The sequence below is a fragment of the Carica papaya genome, chromosome 5, assembly GCF_054855325.1.
Source record: "Carica papaya isolate Zhongbai chromosome 5, ASM5485532v1, whole genome shotgun sequence".
NCBI classification, from domain to species: Eukaryota; Viridiplantae; Streptophyta; class Magnoliopsida; order Brassicales; family Caricaceae; genus Carica; species Carica papaya.
This window is the reverse complement of record NC_142313.1, coordinates 3,027,700-3,043,458: the sequence shown is the minus strand read 5'-3', so window position 1 is coordinate 3,043,458 and position 15,759 is coordinate 3,027,700. Positions and strand designations below refer to the sequence as shown.

The window sequence follows — 15,759 nt, the reverse complement described above, 5'->3', positions numbered from 1 at the left end:
CACTTCCTCACTCAATGTTCCCAACTTCAACCAACTTTACTTCAATGGGAAGACAATCTTTGACAGCAACCTTCCCCATCCCCCTTTGATTTAACACTTGGGTTTGGTGCTAATTACATTATAATTATTATTATTATTATTATCATCATCATTATTATTATTATATTTACGTTAATTGATTTTTTTTTAATTTTTTTTACACTATAATCATGTTTGTTTTGGTCTACTATTATTTATAATTATTTTTTAATAATTTTAACTATTATTTATTAATAATACCCACTATTACTTTTTTCACATCAATTAACATATTTTCATAATTAAATATAACAAAATAATAACATTCAAATATAAATTTAATTATTATATATATATTTTTTAGCTGGGTTTAATTTCATATTACTTATGAATTATTACTTAATCTTGATTATTATTATTAATTAATAATATTATTTTCAAACGGATAAATCAATTCAATCATCATCCAACTTATTTTCTTCCTTCACCAAAAGTTTTTCTTGTCCGTCCCCACGCGTTAGAGGTAGCGAGTGAGTTCACGCTCTAAACGGAGCGGGTCAACTATTGATTCATCAAATCGGAATTGACCGCCTCTTTTTCCACACCCGACACGTTTTTTCTACTTTTCCATCTCGTTTCAAGCCCACTCCGTGTACGTAAATTATACGTATACACGCGTGTACGTATACGTACGTACACGTGTTAATAATAAAATATAGACTAAAGTTGATTACAATAAAATGACATCTTTTGAGAAATTAAGACGTATAATTAACATAATAATTACATATTATAATAATATAATTTCGTCTTTAAAGTTTTTTTAATCTTATTTTTTTAAAAAAGTCCCTTTTGGATTTGGACATTAACCCACAATTTCTTAACGGTAAACTCAAGCTTAAGTCAAAAGTCCAAATCTATGTAATTGAAATTTGGGTTAAAAGCGTAGAAGCCCAAAATCACACGAAGCTCGTAATTTGCAAAAATACCCTTTCAAAAACCATAATTTACAAAGTTAAACGGGTTCGGTAGAAAATCGCCGTCTGTCGACGGTGGGGCCCGGGGCCATCATCCGTCACTGTCGACAAAGTCTGGCGCGTGAAGCCACTTGCCGCGAACGGAACGTTACTGAAGTGAGGAGAAGATGTGGTGTGGTGGACCTCATGGTAATGGACGAGGGACGTGGGACGCGGTGCTCCCGAAAGAGGAGACTTGCGATCTCAGCCGTCGATTAAAAATGGGTGTGAAAAGTTGCGGAATCCGAGGCGGATGATTGCGGTTTGCAAAAGTTTGGTGTAAAACATTTTGGGTACGTAACACTGTGCCATAATAACTCCCTGTCTGTACACGTGACATTTCGATTTAAGGTATCGAAATTGGACAGAGTCACTGATTGAGAAGTGTCTGGCATGGCCAGTATGGGAAAAAAAAAAAAAACTTTAATTAATTAAAACAATATTTTTTTTAATTACAGTAATTAATTTATTATTAACCATAATATTTAATTTAACAACACTAATAATTTGCATTTATAAAATAAAAATTCATATTTTAACGTGATACATTAAATTTTAAAATATATTTAATTTTATTAGATCACTTTAAATGATCTTAATTAATTTAGTAATTTTCACATAAACCCACTTAATTAATTAAAATTTAACAATAATTATTATATTAGTGTAGTGTAATAATGGTTTAAAACGAATTATATTAATAATATAATAAAAGATTTCATATGTTTATAAAACTATAATATTAATTAGTTCCATGCTTACTCAATCGGTTAGTTAGATATTATGGATTGAATTATTATACATCACACAGAATGATGAAATAATTATTATTATTATATAAATCAATTATATATTTAGAAAAAACAAAAAACAAAAAATTGGTAGGTCAACCAAAAATTTCAGAACTTCTGTACAAGGTTACCCAATAAATTATATACATACACACACACATTGACTTTCTAATTGATTTTTTTTTTTAATTTTTTAAAAGTAGTTAATATACATATATCTATATATATAAATATGCTAGCTTCACTTGAAATTGTATGTGTAATTAGAATAATATATTTTAAAATCTATTGAATTTGATGAAATTTATAATGAATTATTTTTTTTTTTTGTTGTCAATTTTTTTTTAAATCTAATTCAAAATTAAAATAATATGTAAATAAGTATTTTAATTTATGGAAAAGTACTAAGTTAATATTTTTTTTATTTAAGAAATCTAAAATTAGATTTAATTATACAAATAAAAAATTAATTTGACATTTAAAAATGTGCAAAAGCTAATAACCCAATAAACAATATCTCTTCAGTTTGTAAATATGGTTGTTGATATCATCACTGTACAGACTTTACAGGTCTTAAACCCCACTTTCTTCTCTTAATTAATTTAATTGCTTTCCCCCCCTTATATACATACACATACACACACACACACACACATATATATATATATAATAAGAACAAATGGCATGTAAGTTAATGTTAATTACTTAATATTTTTTTCTAATGATACCATATTGGCTTTTTTTTTTAATAAAAAATTATTTGTCACTGCCTTTAGAGATTCTAATTTTGATTTAATATAGGAAGCTTGTTAAATGATTGATAAGCTTGTAAACATATATATATATATACACAAACACACACACACACACATTCATTTTTGAAGTTAGTATTATGCTTAAATTTAGTCAAATTAGTTTAATTTTAGAATTTATGAACCAAAAAAAAAAATTATTAGAAAAAAATTTACAATTGAATATTGATTAGATATGTATGATTGGAATGAATGGGGGGAAAGAATTAGATTATGGAGATAGTGATAGTTGAATTATGTGATTACATTTTTTAGCTTATAAGTTTGTTCTGATTTTGGCTTCTCTATAAGCACTTTTTGGCTTCTACTTTTTTCTTTTTTTTTTTTCTTTTCCTTCCTCCAAAGTCTCTCTTATTGGCTAAGGCTTTTAGGTTTCACCATATAAGCTGTCTTTATGGGAGGAAAAAAGAGCTTCACTAAATTGATATTAAGAAATAAAGCGATATTTCTATTTATGACATATAAATACGAGCGAGATTAATCTTAAATTGTAAAAGATAAAAATTTTGAGATGTTACGGTATCTGGGTTTTATACTACTAAATTATTATAATTTTTGTAAAAAAATATATTTTATTAGTTAAATTAATTATAATAGATTAATATTTGATTTAATTTTTTGTAATTTAAAAAATTAAAAAAATTTATTATTAAAATATCAGATTAAATGGATTGATAGTTATATTTAAAATTATTTATGTTTAATTTTTAATTAAATTTATTTAAAATAATAAATAACTTTCAGGTTTTTTACCATTGTTTTCTTTTTTTTTTTTTGTGGGTGTAATTTCTTCTTTTACAATTAATAATATTTGGCTTATGAAAGGTGTATCAAGTGACATGTCCCAATCTGTTGATGCTGATATAGCACCATAATAGCTTTTTATCAGAATAAGCTGTCCAAACATCTTAAAATTCCAATAGAAAAAGCAATGCTTTTCTTCAAATTAAATATATATATATATATATGTGTGTGTGTGTGTGTATAAAGATTTTTACAATTTTTTAAATGGATTTTTCATGTTAAAACAAAATTATTTATGACCACAACCATTCAAGAGAACAAGAAAAAGAAAAACATTAAAAGTTAATTTGTCTCTTTGCAAATTTTGTTGGGTCACATTCTGATTTCTCAAAATCATTATATTTAAACATTAATTTACTCTTGAATTGTGATTTTTCCAAATTGTTACAAGATATTTTATAAGGAAACTAATTTTGAAAATCTTGGGCACATTTAGATTTTTCTTTGAAATATGCATTTTATGTATTTTGAATTTCTAATTCTTAAAAATCAGATAAATGAATGATCCAATTAAAAGAATAAAAAAACCCACAGAAAATATGTTATTATATATGTAAAAGCAAGATCCAAGCATTTGCTGTTTGACAACAAAGAAAATTGATTCTCTCTCTCTCTCTCTCTCTCTCTCTTTTTTCTCAATTAACATTCTTCTTTTTCAGCCATTACCATCTTACTAAGAGGACTAGGCCCAAGCTTTTTTCTCCTTGACAATGTTCTCCTCCTAATAACTTCCATTTGATTTCTTCTCCTAACTTGCAACATTGCTTCCTCTTCCACAACAAATCTCCTCATCAACACATCATCTGTCAAAGATTTTCCACGAAAAAATCTCCGTCCTTCTATGCTAAGTCGAGGAGTAATAGAGATTGTTTCTTGTGCAGTAAGACAAGGTTTTGATGTTCTTGGATAAGTATTACTTCTTCTAGGAGGAATGATATCAGCTCGAAAAGCTTCGTTGTAAGAAGAAATTGGTGCACATAAACAAACTCGAGTAAAGGAAGTAGCAACCTTAAGAGATGTACATTTTCTTAACTTTTCTCTATTGGAGTTGGTTTGAGAGATATCTGACGACTTGGAAATAGTTTTCCATAATGTCGTATTTATTGTTGGGACTTCTAATCCATTGGATTTGGGAATCGTTTTTCGTAAGACAATGTTCGTTGTGGAGATCTCCAATCCGTTTGACTTTGGAATTGTTTTCCATAGTGTTGCAATCTCTATTGCTCTTTGATACCAAGGTTTCCTGTAAATAAAAAATTGATATATGTAATTATAATTTACAAATAATTTTTGATAAGACGAACAAAATTAAAATTTATAATGAAGTAAGTAACTGAAATTAAATCGTAATATAAATATTATAATTAATCAGATCATTAGTATATTTAATTATTCGTCAAGTGCACATAAATAGTATATATAAATATGAACTTATTTTTTTTGTCTTGTTTTTGATAAATTTCAAATCCTAAACCCAATTATCTAGAAGAATTAATAACTAGATCTAGGGTGGTTTTTAAATATTATTTTTTAAAAGAATTTGGAAATCATACTTATAGCTAATAATAATAAAGTGGGCCCCATTAAGAAATGAGGCTTGTCGAGAAATTTTTTGACCGTTGGCTTCCTAGCTAGAAAGCCATAATAAGAACAACACTCATTTCGGCTTTTCTTCAAAGTGCTTGACATCTATACATAACGTTGGTCATGTTTCACTTGCAAGCCTAATCATTTTAAAGACAAAATTGGAATACATTTTTCCCCCATATATATATATATGTGTGTGTGTGTGTATCTACATTACTAATTATCACCTTTTGGGTATATGAATACTCTGAGTGTGATATAAACACAATATAAAACATACCCTATGAAAATTGAAATAAAAAAATTTCCCCTTTGACATATTTTCTTATAGTAAGATAGAAAGAAAACAAAATTTTCAAATGGGAAGAACTTATAAAGCAAGATTTGACAATTTCGTCCAACTACCAAAGTTTTTCTTTTTTTTTTAGTAGTTAGAGTTTCAAGAGTTCAAATTCATCTACAACACTACATTACTAAATGTGATAGACAATATTTCATGTTTAATTTATTTTTTATTTAATTCATAGTCAATTCTTAATTTTAATTTTAATTTTGATCTTAATATGTATAATTAGAACAATATTTATTATAAATATTAATTTTAATACACATTTTTAAACTAAGAATTAAATGAAAGACAAAACAAAGGTAACCTACATCATAAATCAAACTCAAAATGTAGCTAGGACAAAAACATAGTTCAACAAATATGTAAGCCTATATAGAAGATATGAGAATTGTGCAGGAGAGAGAGATGGAAAGTGGGTGGATGATATACACACACACACACACGCACATATACATACCTTGAGGGAGAGGTCTTTGAATCTTGCATGAACAAATTAAGCAAATTGAAGAAGACAGACCACTTGATGGTGAGAGAGGAGAAAGAATTTTCATTTGGGTAAGAGAGAAAAGAGGAAGGGAGAACTTTGCCTTCTAATTCTTACAAAATGAGAGAGATGAGAGTTGGCCCTTATGTTTTTTTGCACCTGTCTTTTCTTTTTTCTCCCCCATTCTTTATTACTACACACCCATAAACTCTCTTTTGCTTTTGGCAGGCATGATTCCCATTGATTTTGTGTGTGTGAGAGAGAAAGAGATATAGATATATATAGGTATATATATATATATATAGATATAGATGTATGTATTCAAAGATCAAAGGCAAAGTAGGAAAAAAAAAATTGTTGCTTTTAAGGCAATTAGTAGACTAAGCCTTTAAAGAGGGAAGTGTAGTTGATTAAATTCATGTACTTTCTAGATCATACATGTATAGAAAAGTATACATAATCTATATATATATATATATATATATATACAAATGATATAATCATGTTCATTACCTCTTGATTAAGATAATCTCATGGTGTAAATAATTATGATTCATGAGCAAAGTAAACATAGTTAGGGCATTAATTGGTTCTATACATGCCTGGCCTGCCTTTGGGTTACCAAAATAATAAAGAATCAAAGTAAGCACACCATGCTTCTTCTGGCTAATCTGGTTCACATTGATTTCAATCCTAACAGATACACACACACATACATATAAATATGTATATATATATATATATATATCAGAGTCTTCATTAATTAGCAAAGTTGTGAATCTCATCATGATAATACCAAAAGCATAAAAAAGTTGATTAATAACATAAAGTAATCTAGTTTACTAAAATAATATAAACAATATAACCTTTAAATTTCTAAATGTTATGGCAGTAAAAATGTGTTTAAAGCAAATTTTTACATTCTAAAATTAAGTTTTTGAAAGATGATATTAAAGACATACTCTTTTATATGGGCAAATTTGAAATTTTATTTTCATAATACTATTATATAATCAAATTTTAATTATCAAAATATAAAAAATAACCATATATCATACTGAATTAATAAATTTATCCGTAGACTATAAAACCCAAAAAAAAGTAACTAAAAACAAGAGGAAAATTTCCTTATAACTAAACTCACATAAGCAAACATTAAAAGATAAATGGTAGAAATAGTTTAAAATTCTAACATACTTGTAAAAAATATTACTATAAAAAATTGATCCAGGCGATTAAACCAATCAAAGAAAAGGTGAAATTTTTATAGTGCAGCCTGATTTGAGATCCAGAGTGGTTATAAATTATTTGCCAATGGATGGCATCATGATTCAGTTTTGTGGGTGGAGTTATATCCAGAACACCCAAAAGCTGCTACAAAGTGGGAAAGACATGATCATTGGAGACGCATGTTGGGTTACAGATTGCAATTCAACCCTCATATATATACATATATATATATATACATGTAAGTTGAATCTCTAAGAAAAAAGGTTAATTAAAATAAGAAAGCATGCATTTCACTATATAAATTATTAGGATTCAATCAAATTACTGTAATCTGATTAGCATGTCAGGGTTTTAGAGGATTTACTTTGGTTTTAATTTATAAATCTTGGAGTTAGTTTGTATTAAATAAAATTTTAGTGTCATAATTTTGAGTAAATTTTTAAATATCAACTTTGGTTTCTTTTTTCCTTAATTGCTCTGTGAGTCAAAAGGTATTTAGGGTTTATCAGTCATCTTTTTTGCTTTTTCTGTGTAATGTAGACCATAGAAATGATTTTGTCCACTTTAATTGGACTGGAAATTATAAGAGCTCCCTCTCTCCTTCTAGAGAAGGAAAAAGGGATAGTTGTAAAAGTCAATAGTAACATCCTTTACCCTTTAGAACTCTACTGAATTTAAGGTTAAATTAAACAAGATCATGACTTTCAATTTTACAATTTGGACTTTTCATTTTACCAAACTGTTTTTTAAGGGTAAAACATTGAAAAAGAAAGGAAGATATATAGGGTAAAAAATTAAATAATTCTACATAACATAAATTTTTTTTTTTTCTCATTTTTCTCTTCAAGTGTACCAAGTGAAAATAGGAATACAGGATTCGAATGATAAAGGGGGGAACAATAAGAAAAAGAAATCAGTTGGTTGGCAACATGTGCCCGTTCTGACCATCTCAAGTGTTCGCTATGGGGGTCTTCCCTATTGGGCAGCCATTCTTGAATTCTTGAGTTCTAGAAAAAATCTTCAAGTTGAACCTAATTTACCCACCCGAACCATCATTTTCACATATCCTTATCTAATTCACATATTCTTTCATTTTCTCCTGTTCTTGTGTTGACAGAGATTTCTGCAACATCCGGATAGATAACCTTGTTAAAGAATGAACAATTGATGTCAAGTCAGCATGACAGCTAAAAATCTGGCTTACGTATCAACATTCGGAGATGCGCGAAGGTGGCAAAGTTCTAGAAGGGAAGAAGGCAAAGCTCTATAAGGGGCTGCAGTAGCATAACTCCAGATTTCGTATAATGATTCTGTTATTTTGTTTCATTTGATTACCTCCATGCACACAATTGCCTAACTATTTTGTACAGAATTTAAGGGGAATGTACAATTGTAAATAATTTATCATGCAGCTCTCTTCAATATATATACAAGTAGAAATGCAAATGTAAAGGTTACCTAATGCAATTCACTCAGCAAAATTCTCTCCATCTTTCTGGTTTATCCTTCTTTGTTCCCTGCAAAATACTTACATCATTTTTTCATAAACCCAAAGATCATATGATATATTTTTTTCCGGGAAGTTACAGATTTAGATTTGTTTAAACTAATAATGTACATTATAGTTATCATGAAAAAGTGTAGCAAACCTACTACTGACCTTTTAAAAGGCAGATGCAGCTCAGAAGAGAGACGAGCCAGGATGAGATGTGCTCTGTTGGACACATAATGCTCATCCAGAGAGAAGAGCTCTGTTGCGACTTATCTGTATATAAGATTACAGTTGCAAACTCCCCTCTAGGGATTACAACTCAATCAAATTATTGCAGATTAGTTTGCAATAAGAAATTACTAAAGAAACAGAATTGAGTAAAATTTGGTAACTAAATATATTCCTGAAATGATCATAATAAGCTTCCCCAGTCCAATTCAGCCAGAGACACGATAATAAAGTTCAACCTTTTTCCGTCTTCTGATTACGATCAACTTTTCAGGGTTACTGGAAAAGAAGAGCCGAGAAAAAGAAAGTCTTCCGGCTACTTGCCAATTCGTGTAGCATCTAAAAGCAAACTTGGGTGAAACTGAAAGTATCCTGATCAGTCTCCTTTGTGTCATGTCTATCTCGCGACTAGACTCTACACCCATGAAAGACCGGAACATGATATTACGATTTTAACGGATCTGCTATGTCAATGCGATTTCAGCCTTTCAGTTAAATAAAAGTCCAGCAAGAGAAAATTAAAAGCTCCACAAGAAAAGAAAACCAATGCCAATGGATGGGTCTACTCATAAGTCATGGTACTTTATTCATAATTTACATAGAAGTACCAGTTTCCATCTGCTTACCAGAAAAAAAAAAAAACTAACTTGTGCATTCGTGATGAATTCACAAGAGGAAATTCTAGAACTCACTGGCTGTCAGGATCCCCTGGCTGTTGCTTACTCCAGCCACCTGAACAAGCCTTGCGTTCCCCACGCTTTCTCTTGTTCCTGGGGATATGAATGTCCGCAGCTAAACATGATTCTAGAGTTGGCTGCTCCTGAGGTCCAGTGGGTTTCACCATTGGACCACTTTCTGATTTCAAAATTTGAGAAGGACCAGTGACTTCTTCAACCATCTCTGCTTCATGGTGCACATCTCTGGTTCGATTACCAGTCATCAGGAAAGTGTGCCTTTCTGCTTCAGCAGCTTCATTATGTATCAAGACATTATCTACAGTCTGCAATTATAAACATTGGGTACAGTCAACAGATTTTTATGGTCAATGGGTTCCTATTGTTATTAGTATGTCAAACATCCATCTAGTAAATAGTTTTTGGAAACAAAATCATATGCATGGAAACACAGCACAGTCGACACATAATCCTTTCATTAGGAAGCAAGTCAATACCAATTTCAATCACAAAGAATGACTACATAAGTTTAAAGAAGTCAAGGGACTTAGAAAATGGCATGCGATGTTGACAAGCATTAGCCTTGTATAAAGAATGGAACCTCAAAACCCTTAAAACCTTAGGAGACAAGAATTTGATGACATGTTCTGATTCTAATTGCATCTCTAGGTTTAGCATATAACATGGAGCTGCTTCCATTTAATTACTTGTGGAAAGTAATTGACTTATATAAACAAAAAGATTCAGACAGATAACCTTGAAGAAAACGTGACAGTATCTCAACGAAAAAAAATATTCTTGTTGTGGTATCTATAATTTTCAAACATTCCCCAAGATACAGCTTTAAATATGATGTCACAGATCACAGAATCACAGAGAATGAATCCAGGGGTGTGAAAGATGGAATAATGTTAAGCTCATTCAAAATTTTGTGCAATTTGAAATAAATGTATCTGCATGCTTTCAGAAAATATTTGGTTGGAAATAACAACTCCTGGTGTGTGTGTGTGTGGTGCCTAGGCTGTTGGGTGTTAACTATGTCAAGAACACTTACATCTTCACACGAATCTCCAATTTGTGACTGGCGGAAGGTAACATCAGAACCGGACAATATTCCCACTGTACTCTCAATAATATCAGGAACATGAAAATCCCCTCCATAGCTTGAGATAACGCTTTCAGGCATAACCAGATCGCTGACATCATACTCTAAAATATGCAGGACAGGATTATACATGACTCCTGCTGATATCGCCTCCCCATTTCCTGGAGAGAATGTAGGACTAGGTGTTTGTCCATCACAAGGTACAAGAAGACTCAAATTCTCGGAGGATGAAAACTTTGCAGCATTTTTAGACATCACAACATCAAGTTGACCCTTCAGCTTGTTAACTCGAGAATGCATCATCTCAATTTTCCAAAGAAGCTGCTCCAAGGGTTTATCATCATCTTGGAATTTTAAAGTTTGTTGATTGTTATTGACATCTAGTTTTTTCTTGCTATCAACATTTTGGTCCTCAACTGCTGCTCCAAAAAATAACACACAACAGCTGTCAGAGTCTGAATTAAAAAAAAATAGTCTCTTTTTTATAACAGTTTTAAGACAACAATGAAAAAAGTATGAAGTTAAAAATGTGCACAAAGAGAATTAGGAAAAAACCATCACAATGTGACTAGAGATACATACAGATAGGAAAAAGTAAGGGAACACCATCATAAATTCTCAGTACAGTACAACCTTTTATGCTGAAACAGTTCCAAATTATGGAAACATTCGTGCATGTGCCAGTATAGAAGAGCTTTACAGAGAAAAAAAAAGAAGAACAGATTACATTTAGCTTCGACCTTTTTCCTTTTCTCTTTTCAGTTAGTTATTGCACTACAAGATTCCTAATAGCATGGATTACAATGTGAACTTGGTGGTTTAGCTTTGAAGAATTTTTTACAGAGAAGAAATAGAAACTAGACTTGGTTATCTAATGCAATTCATGGCATTAGCCGTGCAATAGTGTTAATGGTAGAAATAGAAGTGCAGTGCAGCAGTAACAAACAATCGATCCCATAAAGGTGGTCAGACTTGATGCCATAATGCAAAATATTCCAACTAGAAGCAGAAGATTTAAATCAAGAATGATGCTTCATATTGCAGTGTGTAATATAGATTAAAGGCTAATAATAGGCAAGTCGACTGCTTAGAGATGCTGGCAGGTTTCAGTGCTATTCAGGTAACTTGATGTAGAATGATGCAAGCACGGATAAGATGCAGCAGAAACAGTTACCTGTGCTACCGAAATCATCAGCCAAAGCAGTGCCATCTGAATTAGCTTTCTTGGTTTCTGCATTGTTTGGAAACATTAACCACAAAAGTGATAAAAAAACCTGGCAATTGATGTAAAGTATAGAGAGAAGCTTGTACCAAGATAAGAAAAAAGGTTGTGATCTGACATGTATGATGCTATATCTGTGGTGTCTTCAACTCTCTTACGTTTCCTCCTCTTTATCGCCTTTTCTCTGTAGTATTGATTAGAATATGGCAATGATTTTGAACCAAAACCTTCTATTGTTGATGGATCAATTCCTGAAAGCTTTCTTTGATCATATGCAGCAAGCTCATTGGAATATTTTAATGCCTGGTGCTCAATTTCCTTAATTCTCAGTTCCGTCCATTTGCATCGCCACATAAGAGGTCGTATAAAGTTCCTCCAGTGAGTTGTTAAGTTCTTCTTTCTAAAGTACAACCACAAGCAATTTTAATGCTTAAATGACCAAGTAATGGTGCTAAAAGCATGATTAAATACATTCAGCCAAATATCACCTCTTATTACATACAAGGATGGCATCCCCTTGCTGCATTGTTAGTGAACTTTTTTTTCAGAAAAAAAAATTCTTATTGCACATCTAGAAAACGTAAAAAAAAAATCACTTTTAAAAAATTGGAAGATATAAGAACACGCACCTTGTTTGAGCCATTCTACTAAATGCATCACAGCCAGGCCCTAAATCATCATCACCAAAAAATTGGGATTCCACTTCAGCATCACTGAATCCACAATGTTTCTCAGTGTCAGATGATGTATTCACAAATGAGCTAGAACATTCAGTTGAATCCGGGTCCTCGGCTTCAGTCAATTTGCAGTCACTTTCATTTAGACAATCACTTATATTAACCTCTATGTCCTCGGCACCCTTTAGAGCATTGGATTGTTCATCCAATGGAAATACAGTCCGATTGACATCCTCACAACTAGTCATGCACTTCACATGATACCCGTCTGCATTATTCAAGGAACTCTTCTCACTCTCAGGTGTGACTTTTCTTGTGTGATGTGATTGATTCTCTGAATTGACATCCATTAGTGATTGACAAGGAGCCATATTAAAATACAGACTCACACCAAGCCATTGATAGTAACACTCAAAGAAAATGTCTGCTGTTGTCCTGAAATCAGATTGAATTAGATGTTTAGTACAATCCAAGCCATTCAAACTGAAAAAGTAGCAGATTACTGATCAGGTTCGGCTCCATTAGGAGACTAGAATAGTCATTGCTTTTATATAGCATGTTTTTAGTAAGAAACAGATCTCTAATATTCAGAATACCAGTCTACTAACTTGGAGGTATAAGATCAGATCTTTCAAGGTACGGCGGGAGGGAGGGAGGGAAGATACATGCAATGCTATTAGAAAATGTCATTCCTTATGATTTGGGAAAAAGAGACTGATCAAGCAAGGAATCATAATACAAAGAATAAGTACGAACAAGGACACTTTTTCTGCCGACCAGAATGAATAAGCAACCAAGTGATTGTCTCCAGAAACTTTTAGAAACACTATTTTATTATACATTTGCATATTCATAACAGAATACTGCCCACTACTGATGTAGCAATAAACTCAAATCTCAAAACCAATCATAACATCTGAACAACCATTTTTTAGATATTACAAGAAAAAAGGATTGAGAATTTACTTTACTTGTGAAGTATTTATAGCTCACTAGAAAGTAAAATATAATGCTTGTTGTACAAGTGGAATCATTCAAATGGTTAATGCACCTTTTCTCTATTTACTAGCCTTATATAACAAACTTCTCCAAAAAAAATTATGCCTGCAGGCCACGGTCAGTCACTGTTTAATTTCCTTTCCTAGTATAACTAACTAATAAAAGTACTTAATTTTAACCACAAATTAAAAGCCTTCTCTTTTTTCTTTATTAGAAAGGTTACATGGAAACAATCAATACTTGGCTATCATCCCTAAGTGAGACCATAAGTGCTAACCCACTATTAACAAAAATTAAGCGAAGTTTAGATGGAAAGCCTGAAAATAGCAGTCCTTTCCTTAAAAACTACGTACACTCTTACTTAGTAGGAGAAGAGATGGCAATGAGATTAAAGAAAGATATTTAATAAAAATGCTGTGATTCTGAGGATTCCTTATAACTTAAAATGACATCATCCAGTAAAACGTAAACATTCAAAGAACTAGCGCATTCCCTTTCTTTGTAGGACATACTGGTTACATGAGAGGAATTCCCAAAAGAAAACTATGGAAAACCCAAAGGCAAAGGGAAGGGCAGTTCAGTTTTACAGTGAAACCAAGCAACTCCATGAGTACTGAGAATGCCTATTCAGATGTTCCCTGTGCACAGAAAGGACAGACCTCAGAGAAATTCTAGGCTTGTGCTGAATTAAGTGTTCCTATGACATGCCTGTGGCAAACACTTGCAACTAGACCTCAAATTTTAATTTTAAAAGATGGTCATAAAAGGTTGAATCAGGTCATGTGTAGATGAATGCAGAAATATCTCTTTTGATTTACCACAGAAACAAACAGAAGATTATTTTTCAAAGAGCACTATGAAGTGGCCTAGTGATAGAACTACATAAGATACACCATTTCATATATAACTATAGTGGCTGCAACATACTATTAAGTACCATCCTATTCCATGACAAGGCTTCCTGCTTCAATATCCCATTCCCTGATCACCTGCTGCATACAATGTATCATTGAGAATATGTTAGAAGCTAAATTCAACAAAACGAATGAAATGCATGAGAGATAAACTAGTCATCATTACAGATCAACTAGTCCATTTCCTGTTATCATCAATCGCGTGGTATGAAAATACAGTCGTAACATTAAATCGGTCCCTTAATCAGCTTTTGCACTGCTCATCCTTCGAAGAATCGTAAGATATAACCAAACAGTTTCTTGAATTAAGCTTTGCATGCATAATATTTCATACAACAACAGTGCAACTTCCATCTCCACCGATTTTAAAAACAAATTCACAGTTCATAATAAACATAAACCAAACAGTTTTCCGATACACGCACTGAAATCAGCAGACGTGATCAAGCTAATGCGCAAAATTAAAAAAAAAAAAGAAGATAGATAGAAAAACAAACAAACGAACATTTCAAGCTACGGTTTGACAATCGCAAGCAGCAGATTGGAGAACGGACTACATCATGAACAAAACCACAGCCAAACAAGCTGGCTTGAGAAAGAGAACAAACACGAATTCAACATAAAGCTTCGTGTAAACGTACATAAGCAAGTAGTACTTTACTAGTTTATATAACTCTCATTTATATTTCACCGAATACAGGTGACGCGAGAGAGAGAGAGAGGGAGAGTAGACGAACCAGTGAGCTGAGGAGGCAAAGCGGCGAGGAAGAAGAAAGGAGGAGAGCAGAGTTTAAAACGTTATATTTATATTTGGAAGTAATAAACCTAAAAGCGCAGCTTCTGCTGCCGTCGTACACTTCCCGCTTTCGCTTTTTATTAAAAAAAAAAAAATCAATCGCTTTGCTTCTCTCCCTTTTGCTTTTTTTTTGTTTTTTTTTTCTAAAAAAATATTTATTAGCCGAATTTTCAATTTGTATTTTAATTTTATTTCTATGTGACTACGTGGGTCTCTTTCTTTACTACTAAAATAATCATTTTAATTTATAATAATTAATTAATTGTATAATAAAGAGAAATTTATATGGGTATTAAAAACAAAAAAAATACCTGAAATTTATGGAAAGTCCCCTAAAACATGCATTAATTTATTATAATAAAAAATATGTATATATATATTTATGTTAAAATTCTGGCATTGAAATTTTAATTAGAAGATAATAAAATTTCGTATAAATAAGATATTATGAGATTATTTTTAAAAAATTTCGCAAGTAACTATAATAATGCATTAACTTTATCAAAATTTTTATATAATTCTATATATTGGTTGTTTTTGTATAGTTATGGGATAATTTTT

The 15,759-nt window shown here is 31.3% G+C and overlaps 2 protein-coding genes across 7 annotated transcripts; both read right to left on the bottom strand.

Moving 5' to 3' along the window:
- Nucleotides 1-3,975: 3,975 nt before the first annotated feature.
- LOC110821393 (Serine/Threonine-kinase) lies at nucleotides 3,976-6,134 on the bottom strand. Its single transcript, XM_022051218.2, has 2 exons — nucleotides 5,835-6,134; nucleotides 3,976-4,684 (listed from the first exon to the last, which is right to left on the bottom strand). The coding sequence occupies exons 1-2, from the start codon at nucleotides 5,861-5,863 to the stop codon at nucleotides 4,081-4,083; spliced, it is 633 nt and encodes a 210-aa protein (XP_021906910.1). The 5' UTR covers nucleotides 5,864-6,134; the 3' UTR covers nucleotides 3,976-4,080.
- A 3,234-nt stretch (nucleotides 6,135-9,368) lies between these two features.
- On the bottom strand, nucleotides 9,369-15,266 carry LOC110821392 (elongation factor). 6 transcript variants are annotated; one of them, XM_088219702.1, is made up of 7 exons: nucleotides 15,140-15,266; nucleotides 14,416-14,480; nucleotides 12,442-12,924; nucleotides 11,902-12,212; nucleotides 11,765-11,821; nucleotides 10,540-11,006; nucleotides 9,369-9,811 (listed from the first exon to the last, which is right to left on the bottom strand). In XM_088219702.1, the coding sequence occupies exons 3-7, from the start codon at nucleotides 12,858-12,860 to the stop codon at nucleotides 9,500-9,502; spliced, it is 1,566 nt and encodes a 521-aa protein (XP_088075828.1). In that variant the 5' UTR covers nucleotides 12,861-12,924; nucleotides 14,416-14,480; nucleotides 15,140-15,266; the 3' UTR covers nucleotides 9,369-9,499. The 6 variants fall into 6 exon arrangements, with proteins under 6 accessions (XP_088075828.1, XP_021906909.1, XP_088075826.1 ...); XM_022051217.2 differs by having other exon boundaries at nucleotides 10,540-11,009; nucleotides 15,140-15,259; XM_088219700.1 differs by having other exon boundaries at nucleotides 10,540-11,009; nucleotides 14,426-14,480; nucleotides 15,140-15,259.
- Nucleotides 15,267-15,759: the final 493 nt, after the last annotated feature.

Bases quoted from the DNA above. Each gene is read 5' to 3' on its own strand.
- LOC110821393 (XM_022051218.2), bottom strand. From the start codon at position 5,863: ATGCAAGATTCAAAGACCTCTCCCTCAAG. The intron at 4,685-5,834 runs GTATGTATATGT...TTTTATTTACAG, and splicing joins TCAAAGACCTCTCCCTCAAG to GAAACCTTGGTATCAAAGAG.
- LOC110821392 (XM_022051217.2), bottom strand. From the start codon at position 12,860: ATGGCTCCTTGTCAATCACTAATGGATGTCAATTCAGAGAATCAATCA. The intron at 12,213-12,441 runs GTGCGTGTTCTT...GTTGTACTTTAG, and splicing joins AGTAGAATGGCTCAAACAAG to AAAGAAGAACTTAACAACTC. The intron at 11,822-11,901 runs GTACAAGCTTCT...CAAACAATGCAG, and splicing joins CAACCTTTTTTCTTATCTTG to AAACCAAGAAAGCTAATTCA.